General features: G+C 41.1%; 1 protein-coding gene across 27 annotated transcripts in view; it reads left to right on the top strand.

The window, feature by feature from the left end:
- Nucleotides 1-25,853, top strand: part of LOC110005107 (protein starmaker) — a 150,870-nt gene that overhangs the window by 57,238 nt on the left and 67,779 nt on the right. For 10 of the 27 annotated variants that reach the window (XM_065962356.1, XM_065962357.1, XM_065962349.1 and 7 more), the window contains 4 exons: nucleotides 23,237-23,284; nucleotides 23,552-23,647; nucleotides 25,650-25,679; nucleotides 25,780-25,848. The exons of 1 other annotated variant lie outside the window; for it this stretch is intronic. In XM_065962356.1, the coding sequence (XP_065818428.1) occupies nucleotides 23,237-23,284; nucleotides 23,552-23,647; nucleotides 25,650-25,679; nucleotides 25,780-25,848 (243 nt within the window). Of the gene's footprint in view, nucleotides 1-16,757; nucleotides 17,046-18,591; nucleotides 18,889-20,964; nucleotides 21,238-21,906; nucleotides 22,000-23,236; nucleotides 23,285-23,551; nucleotides 23,648-25,649; nucleotides 25,680-25,779; nucleotides 25,849-25,853 lie in introns of those variants that run through there. 16 more of the 27 variants (XM_065962348.1, XM_065962347.1, XM_065962346.1 and 13 more) reach the window with 7 other exon arrangements.

Raw genomic sequence — 25,853 nt, 5'->3', positions numbered from 1 at the left:
TAATGGGCATATTGTGTTTGATACTGTTGCAAGATCGTTAATGTATATGAGAAACAGTAACGGTCCTAAAATGGACCCTTGTGGGACCCCACACTGCATCATAGTTCTCTCAGACTCTACACCATTTATGTTGACATACTGCTGTCTGTTATATACATAATTACTGAGCCACTTCAGGACATTTCCATTAAATCCATATCTATATAGTTTAACTAGTAAAATTTCATGATTTACAGCATCGAATGCTTTAGAGAGATCCAGAAAAAATACCACATGAAAACTCTTTCTTTTCTAATGCAGAATGAATCTTGTCCACTAGTTGTAAGAGGGCCATATAGGCAGAGTGTTTTTTTCAGAATCCATACTGGTGTTCATACAGTATACAATGCATGTTCAAATGTTTGAGGATGCATTTATATACTAGTTTTTCTAAGATTTTGGAAAAACATGGAAGAACTGAGATGGGACGGTAGTTTGTAAAATGTCCTGGATCACCTGATTTAAAAAGTGGAATAACCTTTGCCAGTTTAAGATCAGAAGGAGCAGTACCAGTTTCCATGGACATCGTAAAAACATGCAAGAGCGGTTTCAATGTTGATCTTTTTACCTCTTTAACAAGGGTTGCACTAATGCCGTCATGACCCGGGGCAGATTGTTTTAGCTCTATAATAATGTCATTTATCTCATTACAGTTAAGAGGTTCAAACGAGCAGAATGATGGAAAGCTACCTCTGATATAATCGGTTGGACTTTCATTTGTGTTTCCAAACTGCTTAGAGATGGAAGTTCCCACATTCACAAAAAACTCATTGAATTTGCAAGCAATGACATATTCTGCATAGAATTTGTCAGTATATTATCAATCAAAGTTGCCGTTTTATTTGTTACCCTGGTTGGTTTACTAATGGTTGGATAAAAATAATTAGCATATAAATTACCGTATTTTCCGCACTATAAGGCGCACTTAAAAGCCTTTAATTTTCTCAAAAAACGACAGTGCGCCTTATAATCCGGAGCGCCTTATATATGGATCAATTGGTTAATTGGTTGATCCATACTGGTTGTACACGGCGCTCAGCGACACTGACTCGGATAATGACGAGAGGGAGCCGGGCATGTTGGATGCCGTACTCGCCCAACTGTTCAATTCGGACACTGAAGAAGAAGAATTCGAGGGATTCGTGGACGGGGAATGAACTGAAAAAGTGAGCTTTACGTGTTATACGTAACTGAACAATGTTGAGTTATGCACTAACGCAGGGGTGCCCAACCTTTTTTGAACCAAGATCTACTTTTAAAGTTACCAGTCTGCCGAGATCTACCAGTCCACATAGTGAGCCATAGCCTTTACCAACAGCCTACAAACGCATTTAATACTCACACAACAAACAGAAAATAATAAATGAGAGTTCTGTAAAAAATAATGCAGACTACAGACTACAGCAGGCTGCTGTGAGATGATTTTGCTTTTGTTAAATTAGCTGCAGACACGGTGAGAGTGAACGGAGTAAAGTCCAACCGACCGTTTGACCGGGTCACGTGTGTTCCCACCTCGGTCCGTACGGATCACGGATCAACTGTGTGCTGTAGCACTAAAAGTAAAAAGTAAAAAGGTTTGCGTGGTGGCTGGCGCTCCAGTGCAAGTGTGTGTGCGTGTGCGTTTGCGTTTGCGCTGTTTGTTGGTGTGTCTCGTCCCCCTGCGATGCTCACAGTCATGACAGCAGAGAGGAGCAGAGAAAAGTAGCTGCAGCTACATAAAATGCGCTTAATACTCGTAGCATAGTTTCTATATATGACTTTTTGGTAAAACATTTACCCCCCCCCCTCGGTTTTACCTGCACGTCCTTGCGCATGCCTGCACTCTCTCTTGCGCGCGCTCTCTCTCTCGCTCGCTCCCCCGCTCGCTCTCTCATGCACGCAGCAATTTCATGAATAAATGAAAAATTAAATACACACAGGTCGGAAGTATACTTGGGCTCCCAACACAGGTATCGTGTGTGGGAAACAGTGCAATGAGATGAAATTGAAATCACTTTTCTATTTTACAATTGTATTTTATATTGACAAAACATCTCGCGATCGACTGAGAATCAGTCAGCGATCTACCTGTCGATCGCGATCGACTGTTTGGGCACCCCTGCACTAACGTTTGAATTAGCGGTATCAGACTGTGTTTCTTTTACGTGTTTACAACTGAACAAGGCTGGGAGATATTGTGAATATGCACATTAACGTTTGAACAACGTTGAGTTATTGTGAATGCACTACGTATGAAACTACGTTTTGAGAGTTAAGAGAAACGTCAAAGAAATAATTTATTATTTGGGGAAATCGTCTTATGTACTTTTGTTTTTGTAGTTTTATACGTTACGTTTTATACGTATTTATATTTATATATTCACAATATCTCCCAGCCTTGTTCAGTTGTAAACACGTTCTATTCTATGCGCCTTATAATCCGGTGCGCCCTATATATGAAAACAGTTCTAAAATAGGCCATTCATTGAAGGTGCGCCTTATAATCCGGTGCGCCTTATAGTGCGGAAAATACGGTATTCAGGAAATCTTCAGTCGGACAGTGAGTCTCCCCCATAAAAAGGTTGATATTAAAGTCCCCAAGGATGTAGCAGGTTATTTATTAGTTCCAGTGTAGTGTTCAAGCTATCATTAAAACTATTTATGTCTGTGTCTGGTGGTCTGTAAATACAGCCTACAATCATATTTTTCCCAGAATCGTAACAGGAGATTTCAGTAAACACTGATTCTGTATGAATTTGATGAGATTTGAGGGAAATATCAGATCTATTCTTAAAACTGTTTTTTATGGACATAAACTGAAACGCCACCTCCGATTTTATGTTCCCTAACAAAATGAATAGAGTTATACATAGACAGTTCATATAAATCCTTAGTTTCTTCAGTAAGCCACATTTCTGTTAAAGCAACTACTGAGAAGTCATGTTCTAAGAGTGATAGATAATGCAAAAGCTGGTCATAGTTTTTTTGGAAGGCTGCAGGTATTGAAATGCAATAGTGAAAAAACATTTGATTTTGTTGAAAGTGACTTGATATAGGCTATAGCGGCTAAGCCTAAAACTTAAAGCCACTGAGGGGCTACATAGACGGGCTAATCTAGTCTATTAATTGACGCGCTTGCTGCTTCGCTCCTGAGCGTAAGAATTTAAAAAAAAGACAGTCCAATATCTTCTTTGTTTAGGAATATTTATTTCTCATTCCATCATTGTCTTGATTACTGTCACATGTGAACTGTTCAAACAACAATCCAGACATGTCCATTTACATTCACTCCTGTTACCTCAGCGTGGCGTACAGCGGTCAAAAAAGTGTAATTGCTCCCTGTCTAGCAACACCTGACACCCCAGTGATAGTTCCTACCTATATAGAGTTTCACCTTAACCTAAAGGCGACACCTGCTGGAACGATTTGTGTTTGCACTTCATAAACATGGCTCCTACATAGGCATTAAACTGGCTTTCTCTATAGTAGTGACAAGGGCCTAGATTAGAGTTTGTTGAGAAGAAATTAATATCAGGATCAAAATTTGAATCATGAACATTTCCTTTTTCATGATTTAATTCAAATGGGTTAAACAGCATATTGTCTATGTCTAAGTGTTTTGAGTCATGACTGTCCATCAGGTAGGAGGCAAATTCATCATCAAGTATAGAGAAAGGAAATAGACTTACACATTCTTTACAAATCCAAGATGCCCATATGCCAGATGGCTTTTTAGATACTGGTGTAAATCTAATATGAGACCCATTTTTACATAGTGTGCAGAAGATGCTCAGAATCATACTTTTTTGACACTGCGAACACTGATCTTGTTTAGTCATATTATGAAAGGAGTAAACATAGTACAGCAACATGGATTCCTTATGTCATTACCTCATTTCTTCTTGGCTTATGTGAAGGTGGATGCACGATGAGCTTGTCATATCGTAGGTAAGCTATATCACCTCTCTCTCGTGCAGCTTTCATCTCTGGCAAAAGTTCTCTCCGCTTCTGCCGAACTGTTTCAGAGAAGTCCTCATTTATATAGACATTCAACCCCTTCAGGGTTTTTGCTTTAGCCAGAATGGAGAGCTTGTCCTTATGCCTTAGAAGCTTCACTGTAATTGGACGGGGTTTGTTTCCCATTGGAGCAGGTTTACCTGAACGATGAGCACGTTCAATTTCAATCTGACGGTGATCTAATTTCATCTTCTCTGAAAGAAGGCTCCTAATTTTTTCTTTCTTAACTTTTTTTACCCCAGCAGATGGAGCAAAAAGGATGTGAGTACAAGATACGATCTGTGGGTCGCTATAATACGGGGAATATCATACATTTTTAATACAGTGCCTGTGACGTCAACAGCGCCTTTTTGAAAAGTTGAAAGAATTTCAACTTGAGCGTATGGACGTGCAGCACTTTTCTTCTTGGTGCACAAGCGCTTCATGCAGACACTTCTGAGCGTACAGCCAGCGGTTTTCTGCCCGGAAATACTCACTAGAATGTGTGTGAATTGAATTTCGCCTCAGTCTGGTAGTAGCTCGCTTGGTAGGCAGTGTTCTCCAGATTAGTGGGAGTGGGCTGCAGTGCTGAGTCTGGGAGTTGTTGTCTTTCATCCACATGAGCCAAAACTTGGCTCATGTGGATGATCAACTGTTTACCACTCATGCGCGCGCAGCACAAAGGGGAAAATACAACTTTCAAGTCATTATTTAAAATTAAAATACATTATTTTTTACTCACTGGTCAATAAAAATTATGAAGTTTAATATGATTCCCCGTTCATATCCACCTTGTAGCGAGTTGGCCATGAAACTTGAGTTTAAGCAGCACGGCAAATAAGCTAGCACTCGGCCACGAAGGAAGGAGCATTAGCTAATAACACGACGTTGCATTTTGCCTTTCCGGACATTAACTACCTACAACAAATTAATTGATCCTACAACTGATAACAACAACAAAAACAATAAAATGACTTATTAATAATGATAATATATTAAACTTACATCCAAGTCCGAATGCTGTCGGTTCACCGAAGACTTTCTCTCTCCCTACGGCTGCTTCACAGGACCGTTGAATTACTCCGCCTCCGTTCAAGTTATGTTATCAGGCGCACGGACTTCCTCCGCCGCAGAAAATAATTTTTTCAATTCAATTCAATTTATTTTGTATCGCATCAACTCATAACAAGTGTTATCTCAAGACACTTTACAAAAAGCAGGTAAAATACCTTACTCTTTGTCTGTTAACATTACAAAAGAGCAGGTAAAAAGACCTTACTCATTGTTATGTTACAAAGAGCAGGTAAAAAGACCTTACTCATTGTTATGTTACAAAAAGCAGGTAAAAAGACCTTACTCATTGTTATGTTACAAAAAGCAGGTAAAAAACAGGTAAAAGACCTTACTCATTGTTATGTTACAAAAAGCAGGTAAAAAGCAGGTAAAAGACCTTACTCGTTGTTATGTTACAAAAAGCAGGTAAAAGACCTTACTCATTGTTATGAGATGAGATGAGATGAGATTCAACTTTATTGTCATTACACATATACAAGTATAGAGTAACGAAATGAGGTTTGGCATCTCACCAGAAGTGCAAATAAGCAGAAAGTGCAAGAGTCTGTGCTATGTACAGTAATTACAAAATTTACAGATGTAGACTAAAAAAAGTGAATTATTAGGTATATATGGCTGGATTAATGGGATGCTATAAATATAAATAAATGTTATAAATATAAGTGTATTCTTAGGATTATAATATACAGATTAAGGTGCAGTGAGCATGCTATACTAGTTTACAGATAATATAAAGAATATGGACATATTGTACAGGTCGATAACTTATTGAGGTGATATGAACATACTATAATACAATAATACAGGTGGATGAGAGATGTGTGTGTGTGACCAGGAGGAGTGGTGGGGGTGAGGTGATGTGCAGGGGAAAGGGGGGGGTCAGCAGGGGGCGGAGAGAGAGAGAGAGACAGAGTTCAGAGTTCGGGGGGTAGAGTTCAGTAGAGAGACAGCTCTGGGGAAAAAGCTGTTCCTCAGTCTGCTGGTTCTGGTCCAGAGACTTCTGAAGCGCCTGCCGGAGGGCAGGAGGGTAATTTTCTTGTTAATTTCGGGTCTGTTCGTACGGAACAGTCTCGCCTTAACATCCTACACCCGACAGGAACTTTTGGATATTGGAATACACCTCCCTGAAGATCTAATCAACAATCTTCGACTCATACCCGAGATCGCCAAAACACCCGAGGCTACGCACTCTACCCGGCCGGGCGGAAGTGCTCGCAGGCGGCGTCGAGACCGTAAACAAAGGCGGGGGAAGCGCGGAGGTATAAGGGCTAAGCTAAAGCTAACACCGCACCGTCTCCCGTTACCCAGCATTTTCCTCGCTAATGTGCGGTCTTTGGTGAACAAAATGGACGAGTTACGACTTATAACTCATCATCCACAGTAAGAGACTTATGGACTGTAATGTCATGATCTTCACGGAAACATGGCTAAACAACGGAGTACCGGACGATGCTATCAAGCTAGCCGGTCGCCACACACTCCGGGCAGACAGAACAGCAGAGGACTCCGGTAAGACCAGAGGAGGAGGGCTGTGCATTTATATTAACAAAGCTTGGTGCACAGACTCTGTCATTACTGGGAGACACTGCTCAGCTAACATAGAGTTTCTCATGGTTAAATGTAGACCTTTCTATCAGCCAAGGGAGCTCAGCTCCACTATTGTAACGGCAGCCTACATCCCCCCTGATGCCGATGCTAAAGCTGCTATGAAGGAACTTTACACCGCTATCAGTAAACAACAGACTGCTCACCCGGAGGCTGCATTTATAGTTGCAGGTGATTTTAATCACTCAAACTTAAAGACAGTGCTCCCTAAATTTCACCAGCATGTTTCCTGCAATACAAGAGGAAACAAAACTCTGGACCATGTTTACACAAACATCGCAGGAGCCTACACCACGACCCCCCTCCCCCACCTGGGACAGTCAGACCATCTTTCTTTGTTCCTCATCCCCAAGTACTCCCCACTCATCCAACGTGTGAAGCCATCAGTGACAACGATTAAATTGTGGCCAGCGGGGACAGACTCTGTACTTCAGGACAGAGTTCCATCACACAGACTGGAGTATGTTTGCTTCTCAGGCTACCTTGGGCTCTCACACAGACACCTACACTTCTTCTGTGCTGGATTATATCAACACCACCATCGACAGTGTTACAACATGGAAGCAGATCACCACGTACCCAAATCAGAAGCCATGGATGAACAAGGAGGTGCGTCTCCTGCTGAAGGCCCGCAACACCGCCTTCAGATCAGATGACGCAATGGCCTACAGCGTATCCAGGGCAAACCTGAGGAGGGGCATCATCAAGGCCAAGCACTGCTACAAGCTGAAGGTAGAGGAACACTTCTCCAACTCCGACCCCAGACGCATGTGGCAGGGCATCCAGGCCATCAGTGATTATAAACCCAGCAACTCCACCCCGATAACCACAGATGTCTCCTTCCTGAACGAGCTAAATCACTTTTATGCTCGTTTCGATAGAGACAACAGGGAGACGCAGACCACGACCAGACCCCCTGCAGACAACCAGCCCCTCTCACTCACCTCCACAGACGTCCACGCTGCACTGAGCCGGATCAACGCTCGAAAGGCTGCTGGTCCAGACGGCACCCCCGGGCGCGTGCTTAGAGCATGTGCGGAGCAGCTCACTGGGGTTTTTACGGACATCTTCAACCTGTCCCTCGCCCAAGCAGCTGTGCCAGCATGCTTCAAAGCCACCTCCATTGTCCCAGTGCCGAAACACTCCAGCCCGACAGGCCTGAATGACTACCGCCCTGTAGCACTCACACCCATCATAATGAAGTGCTTTGAGCGCCTGGTCCTAGCACACCTGAAAAACTGCCTCCCACCCACACTGGACCCATACCAGTTTGCCTACCGCAGCAATAGGAGTACAGAGGATGCAGTTTCCACTGCGCTGCACTCTGTGCTCACACATCTGGACAATAACAACACATACGCACGAATGCTGTTTGTTGATTTTAGCTCAGCATTCAACTCTGTCATCCCCTCCAAGTTAAACACTAAACTCAGAGACCTGGGCTTCAACACCTCCCTCCGTCACTGGATAATGGACTTTCTGACCAACAGACCCCAGTATGTTAGGTCAGGACACACCTGCTCCACCACCATCACACTCAACACAGGCGTACCACAGGGCTGTGTGCTGACCGTGGGGTTGTTCTAGCAGGCTGTCAACCAACGATCCGGTGGGGAGGGGGTAGGGGTGGAGGTTGTTGTGGCAGGCCGTCAACCAACGATCGCTCAAGAGCTCTCAGGAAAGTAGGTGGTTAGTGACTGAGATTTACAGGTAGATACATGCAGTAATATGATGTACTGTATATACACAGAGAGAGAGAGAGAGAGAGAGAGAGAGAGAGAGAGAGAGAGAGAGAGAGAGAGAGGAGCTCAAGGTGCCAGTTTCCCCAGTAGTCTAAGCCTATAGCAGCATAACAAAGAGCTGGTCTACACCAGCACTAACTATAAGATTTCTCAAAAAGGAAAGTTTTAAGTCTATTCTTAAAAATACAGACTGTGTCTGCCTCCTGGACCCCGGCTGGAAGGCGGTTCCAGAGGAGAGGAGCCCGATAACTGAAGGCTTTACAAGAAGGCTTTACAAAGCCTTTACAAGAAGGCTTTACAAGACTTACAAGATGGCGGCGCCCTGCTCGGCTGCGGCTGCAGTGGCTCGTGATAGCAACAGGAATATAATGGCAAATAACCCAGTCAGTTCTGATAATTTCACAGTAAACCTGCAGCGTAGTTACTCTAAAGTAATATACGACCGCCAGGCAATTTTAGTTTTAGGTAAACCAAACAGTTTCAGTCCGGTAGAAGCAACTACTCTGGACCTTCTACGTAGCCTCGGAATACTACGCCGGCTACATCCAGCGGCCTGTGAAGCAGCGGAGCCTCGTACCAGCGGAGTCCGCCAGCGGAGGAGACGGAAGCGGTGTGACCGGAAGCAAAAAACGGGGATGCCGAGCGGGGCTAACAACCAAGCTAAAAGCTAACCCCCACAGAACGCCGCTTCCTTCCATCATGCTTTCTAATGTCCGCTCCCTGGAGAACAAACTGGACTACCTGAAGCTGGATTTAACTGCAAAACGGGAGATGAGAGACTGCTGCGCCATATTTCTCACAGAAACGTGGCTGAAACCATCCGTTCCAGATGAGGCAGTTAGCATAGAGGGGCTAACATTATTTTGGTCGGATAGGAGCAACTCTCTCACTGGTAAATCCCGAGGCGGCGGTGTTTGCATATACACCAACAACAACTGGTGCAACAACGGTGAGATAGTCTCAAGTCACTGCTCTTCTGATGTAGAACTACTGACTATAAAATGCAGGCCTTTTTATTTACCCCGGGAATTCACTGTTATGATCTTCACAGCAGTGTACATTCCTCCCAGTGCAAACACTAGAGAAGCCCTGAATGTTTTATACCGCTCCATCAGTGAACTGCAATCGACACATCCAGAGGGAGTTTTCATTGTGGCAGGGGACTTTAATCAGGCCAATATGAAAACTGTTTTTCCTCATTTCCATCAATATGTGGATTTTGCAACCAGGGGTGGGAGCACGCTGGACCTGGCCTACAGCAACATCAAGAAGGCATTCAAGGCTGCACCCCGCCCCCACCTTGGCTCCTCAGACCATCTCTCTGTGATGCTAATTCCAGCATACAAGCCCCTGCTGATCAGGAAAAAACCCACAGTGAAGCAGGTGAGGGCCTGGCCTGAGGGAGCTATGGAAGCATTACAGGACTGCTTTGAATGCACGGACTGGGACATGTTCAAGGCAGCTGCTACGGACAATCACCAGACGTGTGTGGAGGAGTATGCCGAGTCTGTGTCTGCATACATTCAGAAGTGCATGGAGGATGTTAGTGTGATCAAGAACATCTCCACACGGGCCAACGAGAAACCCTGGATGACTAGTGAGGTACGTGCAATGCTGAAAGCCCGGAACGACGCTTTTAAATCTGGCGACATGGTGGCACTAAAAACAGCCAGAGCCAACCTGAACCGTGCCATAAAGGTTGCAAAGCGTGCTCACAGTCAGAAAGTGCAGGACTTCTTCGAGGACCCCACGAACACCAGACGAATGTGGCAGGGCATACAAGTCATCATAGACTATAAAGCTACTCCTCCCCCCTGTGACAACAACATCAACTTTCTCAACGACCTCAACAACTACTTTGCAAGGTTTGAGGCACTCAACACCACTCCAGTGAGGAAATCTATTTCTCACTCCGATGAGCAGCCAATCAGCCTGGACGCAGCTGATGTCCGGAGAACCCTGAGGAGAGTGAACACCCGGAAAGCAGCGGGCCCTGACGACATACCGGGACGGGTGCTTAAGGAATGTGCTGACCAGCTGGCTGGGGTTCTCACAGACATCTTCAACACCTCGCTGATCCAGGCTGTGGTACCTTCATGTTTAAAGACTGCTACAATTATACCAGTGCCTAAAAAATCCACAATCTCCTCGCTCAATGATTACCGCCCTGTAGCACTAACCCCCATCATGATGAAGTGCTTTGAGAGGCTGGTAAAGAACCACATTGTCTCCAGACTTCCCCCCACATTCGACCCGTACCAGTTTGCTTACCGCCCAAACCGCTCCACAGAGGATGCCATCTCCTCTGCACTCCACCTGGGCTTACAACATCTGGAAGAGAAGGACACACATGTGTGGATGTTGTTTCTGGACTTCAGCTCAGCGTTCAATACAATCATCCCGCAGCATCTGGTGAGCAAACTGGCCCCCCTTGGTTTCAGCACCCCCTATGTAACTGGCTGCTTCACTTCCTCACAAACAGACCCCAGTCTGTGCGGGTGGGCAACAACACCTCCAGTGTCATCTCCCTGAGCACCGGCTCCCCTCAGGGCTGCGTCCTGAGTCCGCTGCTGTTCACCCTGATGACCCATGACTGCTGCGCCAGGTCCACTACTAACCACATCGTGAAGTTTGCAGACAACACAACAGTAGTGGGCCTCATCCGTGACAACAACGACATGGACTACAGAGAGGAGGTGAAACATCTGGTTGACTGGTGCAGAACCAACAACCTGACCCTGAACGTCGATAAGACCAAAGAGATCATCGTCGACTTCAGGAGGCGCCAGCCCAGCCACACACCACTCCTCATCAATGGCACAGCAGTGGAGAGAGTTAGCAGCACAAAGTTCCTGGGGGTGCAGATAACAGACACTCTGACCTGGTCCCTTCACACCGGCGCTCTTGTGAAAAAAGCGCAGCAGCACATGCACTTTCTGCGTCGGATGAAGAGAGCACACCTCCCTCCTCCTATTCTCACCACCTTTTACAGAGGCACTATAGAGAGCATCATAACAAACTGCATCTCTGTCTGGTCCGGAGCCTGCAGTGCCTCCGACTGGAAGTCCCTGCAGAGAGTGGTGAGGACGGCGGAAAAGATAATTAAGACTCCACTTCTTCGCATCCAGGAGATCGCAAAGATCCGCTGTCTGACCAGGGCTCAGAAAATCAGCAGAGACACCTCCCACCCCCACCAAGGACTGTTTTCGCTGCTGGACTCTGGAAAGAGGTTCCGCAGCCTCCGAAGCAGAACTTCCAGGTTCTGTAACAGCTTCTTCCCACAGGCCATAAGACTTTTGAACAGGAAAAAATAATCCCTCCATTCCCCCTCAAACCCCCACACAGGACTACCTCACTGGACTGTAAAACACAATATAACATACAACACAAACGTGCAATATATTTATCTGTATAGTATTTTTACTCATAGTTTTTCTTTTTATATCTATTTATATCTGCACCTTATTTTTTATTTTTTATATGTAAATACATGCTGCTGTTTTTATCCTGCACTACAACGAGCCAAATGCAACAAAATTTCGTTCTTATCTGCACTGTAAAGTACAAGTTTGAATGACAATAAAGAAAGTCTAAGTCTAAGTCTAAGTTTACCCCCTATAGTACACTTGGGACTGTAGGTACCACCAGCAGGCCTGCACTCCAGGACCGCAACGCTCTCGAGGGACAGTACGGCACTAGTAGCTCCTTCAGGTAGGATGGTGCCTGGCCATTTAGCGCTTTGTAGGTGAGAAGAAGGATCTTGAATTCTATTCTAGACTGTATAGGGAGCCAGTGCAGAGAAGCCAGGACAGGAGTGATGTGGTCCCATTTCCTGGTTCTGGTCAGTACACGAGCTGCAGCGTTCTGGACCAGTTGAAGAGTCTTTAGAGATTTGCCAGAGCACCCTGACAAAAGAGAGTTACAATAATCCAGTCTGGAGGTAACAAATGCATGAACTAGTTTTTCTGCATCATTTTGCGACAGGATATTCTTGATCTTGGATATATTACGAAGGTGAAAATAGGCTGTTCTTGAAACTTGACTGATGTGAGAGCTAAAAGACATATCTTGATCAAAAAGAACTCCTAGATTCTTAACAGTGGTGCTAGATGCCAGGCTGATGTCACTAAGGACAGTCAAATCACTAGAAAAAGTCTCTCTGAGGTTCTTAGGGCCTAGCACAATAACTTCAGTCTTGTCTGAGTTAAGTAGCAAAAAATTTCTGGTCATCCAGGTCCTAACTTCCTTAAGGCACGTTTCTAGCTGACATAACTGACTGGTGCCATCGGGCTTCATTGATACATAAAGCTGAGTATCATCTGCATAACAATGAAACTGTATGGAGTGTTTCCTCATAATATTTCCCAGAGGAAGCATATATAATGTAAAGAGAATTGGTCCAAGTACTGAACCTTGTGGGACTCCATGGCAAACTTTAGTGTGCATAGAGGACTCATTATTAACATGTACAAACTGAGATCGGTCTGATAAGTAGGATTCAAACCAACTTAGAGCAGTCCCTGTAATTCCAAGCAAATGCTCCAGTCTGTACAACAGGATCCGATGGTCAATGGTGTCAAAAGCAGCACTAAGATCTAACAGGACGAGCACAGACAGAAGTCCCCTGTCTGAGGCTAGCAGTAGATCGTTTGTAACTCTAACTAGTGCAGTCTCAGTGCTATGGTGGACTCTAAATCCTGACTGAAACTCCTCAAATAAACTGTTGTCATGGAGAAAGTCACACAGCTGATTAGCTACCACCTTCTCCAGGATCTTCGAGAAAAAAGGAAGGTTGGATATAGGCCTGTAGTTAGCTAGAGTTCCTGAGTCCAGAGTAGGCTTTTTAAGTAGAGGTTTAATTACCGCTACTTTAAATGCCTGGGGTACATAGCCTGCCAGTAGAGACGAATTGATCATATCTAATATAGAGTTGCTAACTAAGGGAAAAACTTCCTTAAACAGCTTGGTTGGGATTGGGTCCAAAATAAAGGTTGACGGTTTCGACACAGAAATAATTGAATTTAGCTCTGGTAAAGGTTGATTGGAGAAGAACAGTCGAGACTAATATCTGGTCCTGGAACTGTCTCTGCCGTATCAGACGTATCTGCACCAGGTAAGGGCAGGAGGTTACTAATTTTGTCTCTGATGTCTAGAATTTTGTTGTTGAAAAAGCTCAGGAAATCATTACTGCTGAGGGCTAAAGGAATACAAGGCTCAATGGAGCTATGACTCTCTGTCAGCCTGGCTACAGTGCTGAAAAGGTATCTAGGATTGCTTTTGTTTTCCTTGATTAGAGAGGAGTAGTAGGCAGCTCGGGCGTGACGTAGAGCCTTCATATATCTTCTATGACTATCCTGCCAGAAAAAACGAGATTCTACCGTTTTGGTCGAGCGCCATATTCTTTCAAAATTCCGCGACGATTGTTTTAGAGTACGGGTTTCTGAGTTGAACCATGGAGCCACTCTCCACCGCTTGACAACCCTCTGTTCCAGGGGAGCAATCGAATCCAGAGTAACTCTCAGCGAATCCACTGCACTATCAACAAACTGATTATAAGAATTTCCAACTGGGTTGAAACACAGTACTGAATCAAAAACAGCTGAAATGGCTTCCTTAAATCTAGCTACAGCACTATCAGATAAACTTCTAGAGATCACACCTCTTCCAGGCAGAGGTAATTCTGGTAGGACAAAATCGAATGTAATAAGATAATGGTCTGATAGAAGAGGATTTTCTAGGAAAACTGTAAGGTTATGGATTTCAATACCATAAGCTAAAACAAGATCCAGGGTGTGGTTGAAACGATGAGTAGGTTCGTTTACACTCTGGGTGAAACCAATAGAGTCTAATAGTGACATGAAAGCTGTGCTAAGGCTATCATTATCAACATCCACATGGATATTGAAGTCACCAACAACAATTATTCTATCACTGTTCAGGACTGAATCTGATAAAAATTCTGCAAATTCAGATAGAAACTCAGAATATGGGCCAGCTATGGGACAACTAGAACTGGCTGAAAGGTTCTTGAGACTGGATGTGAAAGACTAAGAATAAGGCTTTCAAAAGAAGAAAAATTCAGTTTTGGTCGAGGGTTAACTAGAAGACCAGAATTAAAAATAGCTGCTACTCCACCACCTCGTCCGGTGTCTCGAGGTATATGAGTACAAAAATGACTGGGAGGAGTGGATTCATTTAAACTAACATATTCATCTGGACACAGCCAGGTTTCAGTCAAACAAAGTAAATCAATTTGCTGATCTGATATCAGATCATTCACTAAAAGAGATTTGGATGCTAAGGACCTGATGTTCAAAAGTACGCAGTGAATCTTCTGATTTTTTTGCAAAATCGTATTTGTAGTCTTGATCCTGATGAGATTTTGACGATTTACGCCGTTTGGATGACTTATAAAAACGGGTCTGGGCCGGGGGACAGACACAGTACCTATAGCAACTTTAAATGAGATACGATGTCGCCCGCTCTGGCCCCGGGGAAACACCTAACTATGCTCGCTGACCTCACTAGCTTCACGTTTTGGACTATGGAGTCTCCAATAATCAGAGTTTTAGTCTCAGCGGGTGTGTCGCTGAGTGGGGAAAATTTGTTTGATACGTGAAGTGGTTGGTGGGGAACCGTGCTGCTCACTGCTCTGCTCGGGTGCTGCTCGCTGCTCTGCTCTAATAGTAGAGCAGAGCAGTCCTCTATTGTTGTCCAAATTTAGGTTGAAATTCGAATGAAGAGCAGATATACACTATATAATGTGTACTTTAGAAATGTCTTACCATGGTTTAAAGAACAGTGATTCTGTCAAATTCAAAGTCCTGGCAACAACTGGTCTGAGGAGTTAGAACCGTTAGAACGGCCTGCGCGTGACTTTTACTTACTTAGGATTTACAAAATGAAATTCATAAATTCAATGAACATGATCTAATCTCACAAAAGTGTGAAATAGTCAACACAATTAATTTCTGCAAGTTTCACTTTTGAAAACTCATAAATGTAAGTTAAAAATCTATATACTTAGTACATATCAATCTTAATGTTGGGCAATTCCAACTATGTGTGAATAGGCGCCTATACTGACTTTGTTAAGTGATATATAACTTAAATTGTATGAATTGGAATTTTAAATCAACATCATTGCAAAGCAGTGCATGCCCTCAATGATTCCTCAAGATTAAATAAAAGTTGAATGAATGAATAAATCAAATATTAATCAGAAACAATCACAAGATTTCTTAACCTTAAAAAATACAGACATAATACAGGTAAATATACCTAAAATGTACAAAAATATACAACATAAATACATTGTTGATTTCACAAATGCAAATGCAAAAACAGAATGAAGCAATACTCATGAAATGAATATAGACTGTGTGTAGTATAAATCACTCTGTAGGCCTTTTTTTTATCAACACTGCCATCAAGTGGTGATAAAAACATAAAGTGAGACGATCATAAGATGAATACTATGGAAGTGAATAGTGATCAGAATTCAAATGATAACATGTAATCATTTAAATAAAAATGCACATTCTTTGACTAAATTAAAATGAAAAAGAAAATTACATTTGCTTTTTCAGTTTAAAAAATGTGCATTTTTGAAGTTGAAAACTAAAATTCTATTTAGATAAATTAGTCATAATTTTATTTTTGAGTCAAATAATACTCCCATATTATGAAAATTAAAAAGCATTTTTTTTTTATGGATTTTAATTTTCAAATTAGCTTTATCATTTGAATTCTGATCACTAATCGCTTCCATACAATACTATCTACATTCTGTAAACATGTTTAAGACACAAACCTTACAAACCTAAAGAAATTAAAAATACATTAAAATATAAATTGTTTGTAAATGAGAGACACAACGAAAGCATACTGCTCCTGTTTCTTTAACAGCCCGCACAACCTTCAAAAAAAGATTTGGCATCGTGACTAAACTGTCAAAGCCCAGTTTCCTGTTTGATTTCAAACTAAAAGCACAGAGGCTAAATACAAACAGCAGGTGAGTGAAAAAAAAAAAAGAAAGAAAATAAGACAAAACCTATTTAATTTTTGTTTTTAGTTAAAACGGACTGTCTTCTATTGATAACATCTGTACACCGAAGCTGGGAAACACACCTTTTCAGGTGGGCACCTGAGAGCAGCTGAACAAACAGTGTGTCTGCATATAAAACCAATAGTTAACATTGTTCCGTCCACATATTAAGAGATATTTGAAGTTTGAAAAAGTAGCCTAACTTAAGCCGTGTAGCCTCGCATGTAGGCGTCGTGACTACACAATGGTCGAGCTTCTACCTTATTGTGAAGGTCGGAGACCGGAAGCTCAGGTGTTAACACCTGGACGAGACACTTTCGTTTAGAACCTTGCCTGTTTGTCTGTTCTGACTTGTTGGAAGGAGAAATAACAACCCACGAGTTGTTGGAGTTAAATCAGAGAGTAAAAGTGTTTTTTCTGTTCCTGCATCCGAGACGACAAAGTGAAAGTACAGGTACACTGAAGGTACGACGGCGGCTGCGGAGCATACCTGTGATTATTCTGCTGCTCTGCAATGGGTTGCTTTTATTTCCTGGCCTCGTTCTTATTTACCTCCTGCCTCGGTGAGTTTTTCTTCTTTAACATTCTGCTGTTTTTATCTTGAGACTTAATGAACCTACAGAGCTGCAGACCTCACCACGAGCAGGACCAGACATGTTCAGTAATCATTAATACAAAGAGGGTTCAATAGTTCACTGCAGCTAAAAACTGTTTCCTTATCAGACATGTACATAAGTTTTGACCTGTGCCTTATTTTTGCTTTTAAAAATGCATAATTCACATGTTTATTATGAAGTAATAGACTTTATAGAAACACAGCATTACTTTGATACGTTTGTTAATAACAGACTAAGAAATACACCTGATGATATTAGTCTATTTCATGTTTACTTTTATTTGTTTTAATTTTGTATTCAAATGTTTAACATCGACTTTACACTTGTTACACATGAACAAACTAAACACACATCTTCACCACTCTTTACTTAGCATGTATCATCATGAAGTGTTAATCCTGGGACAATGGCAGAGACGTGTTCTCTGGTCATTGTTCAGGCAGAAGTTTGACATATTTTTACTGAGCGGAATCATACTGAAAGTTTTGACAGATAGATCTTGATGCATGGTTTTGTTCTCCGACTTAGAAAATATTCAATTCATGTAACACAAATAAAAGCCGGACTATCTCACAATTAAGACACTGGAACAAGGATTCTGGAAACATAAGTTGAAGGAGAATTTGTTGTTAGTCAGGGAGGTGTTCAGGTACAACTGCTTGTGTTTTAAGTGAATAAAATGTTAAACAGCTGATCTGTCTCCATGGTGATCCAATAACTGATGAATTCTGTCAAATGCTGCTGTGTCGCCATAGGAAGTTGTTTAAATGACCTAGACTAAAAGTGACTTAGTCCTGCATTGAGATTAAAAGTCTTATTTACAAGAGTAAAGCAGTACAATAAACACATTACAGAGATAAACACACAGAGTAATCACAAACACAGATCAACATCCTGAGTCACAGAGAAGAAAAGTTAATTATTCAAAGCATCTACAACCTGAAGCATCTTCCTCCAACACCTTCAGACTTCTTTAAAAAAGATTTAAAGAGACAGACACAGATCATCCTGCAGGAGATTCCAGACCGCATGAGCAGCTTACCTTAAAGTCCTTTTCTCCATTTTTTTTATTTGGATTAAAAAAAAGAAAGTTCTAGCCTCATATCCAAAAGTACGACGGAGGATTTAGGCCATGTTAATTTTTTTTTTTTTTTTAATTTTGAGATTAAACTCATAAATTTACAAGAATAAAGTCGTAAATTAACAACTTCATTCTCGTAAATTTACGACTTTAATCTCGAAATAAAAAAAATAAAAAAATTAACATGGCCGTAATCCTCCGTCGTACAAAAGTGTTTTTAGTAACTTGCTGTTTTTTCTCCATCCACATTTATTATGAGTACAATATATTAATAACAGATAATAATGCTCGAGTACTAAACAGGATTAACGGTCTCTAAATTCTATAAACACGTTTCATTAGAGTTGTTTTAAATATGCAGAACCCTTACAAAGACACATGCTTCATATTCTCATACCTCTCTATGATCAGTTCTAGGTGCTGAACCGCCTACAAAATATGTCCTCAAGGGGACGGGGGAGAGCTTGAAGCCGACCTTTTCTGGACAACCAAATTCAATTCTGTGGAAACATAACGGAAACAAAGTGGTGGAGTTTGACAGCAGAGAGCAGGAGGTGTACGGAGCGTACAAAAACAGGATCACTCTCGACTGGGTCTCGGCAGAGCTCGAAATCACCGGCCTCAAGTTTGAAGACAGAGGACTCTATGAAGTGGAAGTCGACATCAACAACATGTTACATCTGTCACAATTCAAACTGGAGGTCATAGGTAAGTTTAACATTGAACACACAGATTATAATCAATCCATCCTACAGCTGGAAGAGGGTTAAAAGTAAAACCTCAGAGTAAAATGTAAATAGAAACAGAAAGGGATGATTTGAAACATTGAAACCCCGTATGGAATTGAAAATAGCACAAAGACAACCTGCTAAATGTTGAAACTGTGAAATGACATTGTTTAATTTTCATCAAAATGTCCAACTTTTTGGAAACCAAAGTTTTTTTCATGAACATTTTCAACATTTTTTGAGGCTGAAATTTTTCACAAAAATGTTCAACTTTTTTTGATTTTGAATTAAATTTGATTCCAAAATGTTTAAAAAGAAAGTTGGTGCAGTAGCACAGAAGCTGATGGAACATGTCAAAGTTTAGAAGGTGAACTGGCTACAGGTTAGTAACATGATGGTTTAAAAAAAAGATGTGAAGGGCGTCTGTGAATGTCTGTGCTGAGGTGAAACAATTAGAATCTTGTTGTTGTTTTTTTTACTTACAATTGAAATGAATGTGGGGCGTTCATTGTCTGCAAACTTTACATCATATAAAAAGATTCAGAGAATCTAAAGAAATATCTGTAAGTGGAGGACAAGGCCAACAAAACAAACTGTGTGTCCCTGAGACAGCCCTGCTTTAAAAACAGATTCTGTAGTGGACACGGCATTGGCTCAGAAACAGAGTTCTAGCTAGCTGGAAAAAAACTCCTTAATGTACGTCGCTTTGGACAGAAGCATCTTGTGAATGAATTGTAGAATCAGGCACACAACAGAGAAATCTAAAGAAACTGCTGAAGCTGTGAAGAAAAGCTGAAACATCAGAAGATGAGTTATTTTTCCAGAAATCAGTTTTAAACTTTGTGGCTTTAAGCCCTCAGAAGCTGAACTGAATGGATGTGCAAGGCTGATACAGATTCAGTGAGTCACACTGTTGGGCTGTAAAATCTGCTTTATGTAGAATATTACCAATGATCAACTTCAGACTTGTTATAAAACCTTTCACCACAGGTTTTATGGCTGTTGTGGGGACATCTTTATAGACTGTGTACTTTAGGCAACGCTCATATTTCAAGTCGCTCATTTCATCACATTTGTATTTTTGAGGATTTTAAGTGTCTGAATTGCATTTTTCTTTGGTGATGTAAATCATACAAGTGTTTAGGACTTGTTGTAATCAGAAACAAACTTATATCATCATCATTATTCTATCACATTCTACACTTCAGGCGGTCAGAACAATCCTTTTCTCACTTTAAGTTACCGTGGGCAAGTAACTGTAACAGGACTCTAAAAGGAACTGAAGGGCTCTGTAGAGGGGAGATCAAATATTATCTTTTTATATATGTGTGCTATCAAATGGGTTTTATAGTCCTGGATCTACTTTTTTACGATGGCCTTGGTATCAGCCGAGAGGTGTGCCCTTGATAAAAAACTAATTGTTCAAGCATCTGAAGACGGTTTATATTCAGTGCCAAAGAAGAAGTTACTTTCACTCTCTTAAGACACAGAACATAGTGAACACAGTGTGTGTGTGTGTGTGTGTGTGTGTGTGTGTGTGACAGCATTCTTCCCTCTAAAGAAGTCGATGTTAATCATACTGTAACAATACTTTATTCATCAGACACACTGATGTTTGACCTCAAACCCGTTCTGATAAGCAGTGTATGCCCTTTATACCCGACATTATGTTATCATATTATTCACTTGTTTGCACAGATTTTATGTTTCTTTGTATACAAACCAGGACCCGACACGTATGGGATTTTTGGGGCCGATATATCGAAAGAATTTGCTCAAGGGCGACATCTGCTGGATCAAAAAATCACATATAAAGCCTTTAAACACAAGTTTTTACTTGGAAATGAACAATTATTATTAAAAACTATGTAAAACATAAATAAACTTAAATTGAAGAAACCTCGTTAAATTGGCTCATATCAGAGATAAAATTAGTCGATACCAATAGTGATGTGATGGGCTCATATCATATCAGCATCCGATACATACGTAACATACTACAATGATTTCAGTATGTATTCATTTATTTCTTTATTTTTTTACATGTTTCTTCAAGACAAGGTTGCCATGCCGACCATATCTTGTGAGTTAAACAAAGACGGTGGCTCCGATGTTTCTGAGGTCCGGGCGACGCTGCTGTGCTCTGCAGACCCCACCCCACCTGAGTCCATGATGAAGTTTGAGTGGAGAGCACGGGGAAAATCACAACCGGGACACAAGTTTAATATTTCTCTGGGAGACGAACGAGATAACGAAGAATACAGCTGTTCAGTCAGCAACCCTGTGAGCAGTGAGACGGCGACATTCACAGCAAAGGATTGTTATCACGGTATGATCTCATGTATAACTGGACGTTCAGGTTTCTGATTTGGTCATTTTGAAGTGAATGTTCTTTTAGAAAACTTGAAGCTTTGTTGCCAAGTTACACTATTTCTCACCAGGGTTTGACAGGAAGTTGAATGAAAATATATATATTTATATTTTTTATTGAACCTTTATTTAACCAGGTTGGTCCCATTGAGATTAAAAACCTCTTTTTCACTGAGACCGAGCCGAGACAGGCAGCAGCAAAAACACAAAGTTACAGACGGAAACACAAAGAGAGACAAATTACAGTTTACAAAACACAACATTTTGGATTAAAATAGAACCATCTATGAGTCATATCTGGGAATCAGTCGTTCAAACAGCTAAAACATCGAGATCCTGTAGAATCTGCTTCCATGTCTTTTATTTTAGATTTAAAAACATTTAAGGACTCCAGCTCCTTGAGCTTTAAGTCATTCTGTAACAGATTCCAGGCTGAGGGTGCAGAGGACCCAGAAGCCCTTAAGATCCCTTTGACTCAAGGATTCAAAGTTGTTAATAAAATAAATCAATGTTTTGGTTGTTGTAAAAGAGAGACTCTATATTCTCCTGTTGTTACAGTTCTACAGTAAGTTGTTTTGGTGATGAGTGATCTACGTCCCTCTAACTTTTGACTCTTGTGTTTCTGAAGATAATTCATCTGTAGCTGTGGCTGTCAGTCTGGCTGTCGTTGGTTTAATCGTACTCGGGTTGATCATCTTCTTCTGCAAAAAGAGACAAAAAGGTAAAGTAGAAAGAAATTACACTTTCATTAGAAAAAATGATACCGAAAACATTTCTCAGGATGTAGATTCTAAAGAGAACGACCTGATAAGTAACATGTATGTTTATGAGGTCCAGGTATTCAGAAAGCGATGTGGAACAGTTCAGCGCTCAATACGTTTTCAAAGAGGAAAGGTAGTTTGTGAAGAAAGACAATAATGTTCCCCATTGTCTGAGTAGGTTCTCAGTCATCCAGGTCATGGTACATTTGAAGCTACATTTAAAATCAACTGGACTGGTTGAAGATCTTTTCTTTTTTCTTTTTTTACTTTATTTATATAGATCCTTTCAGACAAATTAAATTGCAGTTCAAAGTGCTTTACAAGAGTGCAGAAAAGTTATTGACAAAAAAGTAGTTTATAAAATCACTGAGAGACTAATGCACACCAATAAGAACTAAAAAAATATAAAAATTAAAAAATTAAATACGACACATAAAAGCAATAAGATATTAAAATTAATACATAGGAGAATAATATTTAAAATTGTAGTAGGATAAAAAAAGACAATACAGTAATGTTAAGATTTGAATTGATATAAAACACGATATAAAAGTCGGACTGAATAAATGAGTTTTCAGACTGCGTTTAAAAATCTCAATATTCTCCTCTCAGACCCTCAGGAAGGTCGTTCCACAGTCTCAGAGCGTAACAGCTGAAAGCTTTTTGTCCTGCTCTGTGGAACAACTGAGAGAGAGGAAGTGGAGGATCTGAGGGGTTGTACTGCTTCATAAACTAAAATCATATCTGATAGGTAGTCTGGTACAAGGCCATGTAATGCCTTATAAAGTAAGAAAAGAAAATCTTGAACGGCTTCAGAACGTCTTCAGAACGTCTTCCAGATCTTCCACCAGTCCAGCTGATTTTGGATCAAGCTTCAAATTCACCATGACCTATTGTGTCCTGTTATTTCAGTTAATTTCATTGGAATTATTTTTATTTGAAAAAATTTTCAGATTGAATAATTTCAGTGATTTTTTAATGTTCTATTTTAATGTTTCTTTTCTTTCCTCTGTCATGATGCTTTTGATGTCTGAATCACTTTGAATCGCCTTGTTGTTGAAATGTGTGACATAAATAAACTTGCCTTGCCTTATTGAACACAATCATCTTTTATTAATAATTAAAATCTTCATATTGTATTAAAACTAACAACATACTGATCTTCTTCTCTCTCTCTCCTCTCACCTTTGCTTCCAGCATGTTTTTCTAAAGGACAACAGGATGATGAGGAGAAACAGACTGAAGGTATGATACTTTATGTTTTCAGGCTGAGACTTCCCTTCTTTTTTTTAACAGATCTAAAACTCATAAATATTTGATTTAGAATATAAAACTGTGAAATAGTCTGTATCTGCAGGTCACCTGACAACAGAGAGGATACTCTGGTATGCAGAGCTTGGTTCAAGTGATAGTTTCTGTTGAGCGATTGGATGATTTCAGAGTTTTCATCGATCGTCACTTTTATCTTCTCTGCCCATAAAACTACAATTTATTGTTTGTGATCTGTTTCAGGCTCAGATAAGAAGAAGGCTCAGGGAGGTGAAACCAGGCCTCTTCTTACTGAAACGCTTCTGTCTGATCAGCGACTCAGTGTGAGCTACTCTCCAGGTATGCTCCATTGTTTACCTTTAACACAGTTTTGTATTTGAAGAGACAATGTTAGCAAAGTGAAAGACCGTTAGCCAGTTTTCACTCATACATCATTCATTGTGCATATGAACACATTTATTCACATGTGATGCGGTTATCTTTTCCAACATGCAGTTTATAAACATTGCCAATTAGCATTTATCAAATGTATGAAATAGTTGTATTTCACTCTCACTTCTGTCAGCAGAACAAAGTCCTGGAAGTGACACAGCAGCTAGGTTAGCTATGGTGGCTATTTGTCCAAAAAACGAATTAAGTTACAATTCTAAAGAAACCACATGAACTCAACAAACAGCCACTGATGCACCGTTCCAGTGAGGCCTTACGCACACAGTAAGTTCAATGTCCAGTCAGGATCTCTTGTTTCTTCATTTAATTTAAACATTTCTAACTGCATTCATTGACCTGTCTCATCGACATGTGGTAAAAAAACCTGTGTCCCTTCCTGGTGCATCACCCAACAGTGACACACCTGGAACATTTAAAGGGGTCCTAATCAACCCATGTGCACTGCCCCCCTTCATGATTTACTCAGCTAAATAATATCTTTCTCTTATAACTTGGCTAACAGCGTGAGTCCTGAAAGAAGAACATTTCATATCATTTTATCATTTTCAATTTAAAACAATATGTTTTGCTCTTTTATTTTTATTTTAGGGCCTGTTTCCTTTAAAGTACAAAGTTGTTCATTTTTAAAGAATGGGTATCACTGGAACGCCGATAGCCTGGTGGTTGAGGCTGTGGTCCTGGTTGCAGCAGCTGTGGTTCAGGTCTGACCTCGGCCCCGTTCATAGTTCTTACTACTACCTCTTAGTACTTTCCATCTTTGTACGAACCACTTTTATATCCCCTTGTGCAGCAGTACCAACAACAGGCTTTGGCATCCTCCGTTCAGGTTTTCCAGCACGCTGTTTTTTACGAGGACAGACTGGCCCTCGTCATTATTCCTCCGACCTCGGCCCTGTTTCACAACTTTACTCCATTTCAACGAGTTTGTCGCAGTTTCTCCAGCAGCTGAAGCATCCTCCACCGCCAGATCTAGCGTTACCCGATACAGCCAGTCCTCCGCCATCACTCGGCTTCAACCGGCCCGGCCCACACCTCTGCTGTCGCAGTACGCAGGTCCTCGTCGAGTTTAGCCTGAACTTCCACTGCGTGTCTTCACTGTGCACACGCTCGATTTTGCTCAGCAGGTTAGACACTTCCAGGTTGCTGAACGTCGCAGGCGGCAGCTCGTCCAGGTAGTGGGAGAGGAAACGGGGGGTATCTTCTCCACACTCGTGAAGAACTTTTAGACAACTTTTGATATTGTTCGCATCCTTTTGGTTTTGAAGGCCGCCGCTTGGTCTCAGGACAAAGTTCAAACGACACCTTTTTGGAAGTCTCGATCCACTCGGGAGTCAAATGTGTTTGAGGCTTCAAGAACTAGTTCATCCTGGGTCATCATTTTAATTTGAACTGCTAGGAAATGAAGGAACTCATCCTCTACAATAACGTGGCCATCCACAGGTTTTAATCAGGAGCTACTGATCCATTGTGTTTGTTTGAACAGTTTTTAAAGCTTAAATCTCTCTCTCTCTCTTTAAAGCTCTTAGAAGAAATATTTCTGATCATTGAAGAACTTTACATGTCTTGATTGTTTTCATCTTTCCTTCTTCTGCTGTTATTTTTATGAAACAACCCTAACCTTATCCAAATGACTGAACAATCACAGCACATTGATTTAACAATTCAAGAAATAAAACACCCACAACTTTTGAGAAATGTAAAACCATTCTTTCTTACTTTGCCCTCTAGAGCTTACATCCATGTCTGTTACCTGTGTGTATATTTTATTTAGCTCATAGTTTGATTGTGATTTTATTTCTAAATAGTACAGAAAGGAGTAACATGATTAATCTGATTTCAGTTCACTGCATGTCATGAATTATTTTGATCTAAAGAATATTTTTCCTTCCAGAACCTGTTGTAGATACGGAGCCACGAAAAGGTAACACCACAACACACATTCTTAATGTTAGCTGAGACACGATATAAGAGAGGCTAGGAATAAAGCTGGTTGTTAAGTTGTGACTCTTTTCTCTTATCAGGTTTCGTCAAAAAGGCGATACACAACATTGAGAAGGGTAAAAAACCTCAACAGCCTCAAAGCATAACAGGTAAT

The sequence above is a fragment of the Labrus bergylta genome, chromosome 13 (genome assembly GCF_963930695.1).
Source record: "Labrus bergylta chromosome 13, fLabBer1.1, whole genome shotgun sequence".
Taxonomy (NCBI): domain Eukaryota; kingdom Metazoa; phylum Chordata; class Actinopteri; order Labriformes; family Labridae; genus Labrus; species Labrus bergylta.
This window is presented reverse-complemented; position numbering and strand designations above follow the sequence as displayed.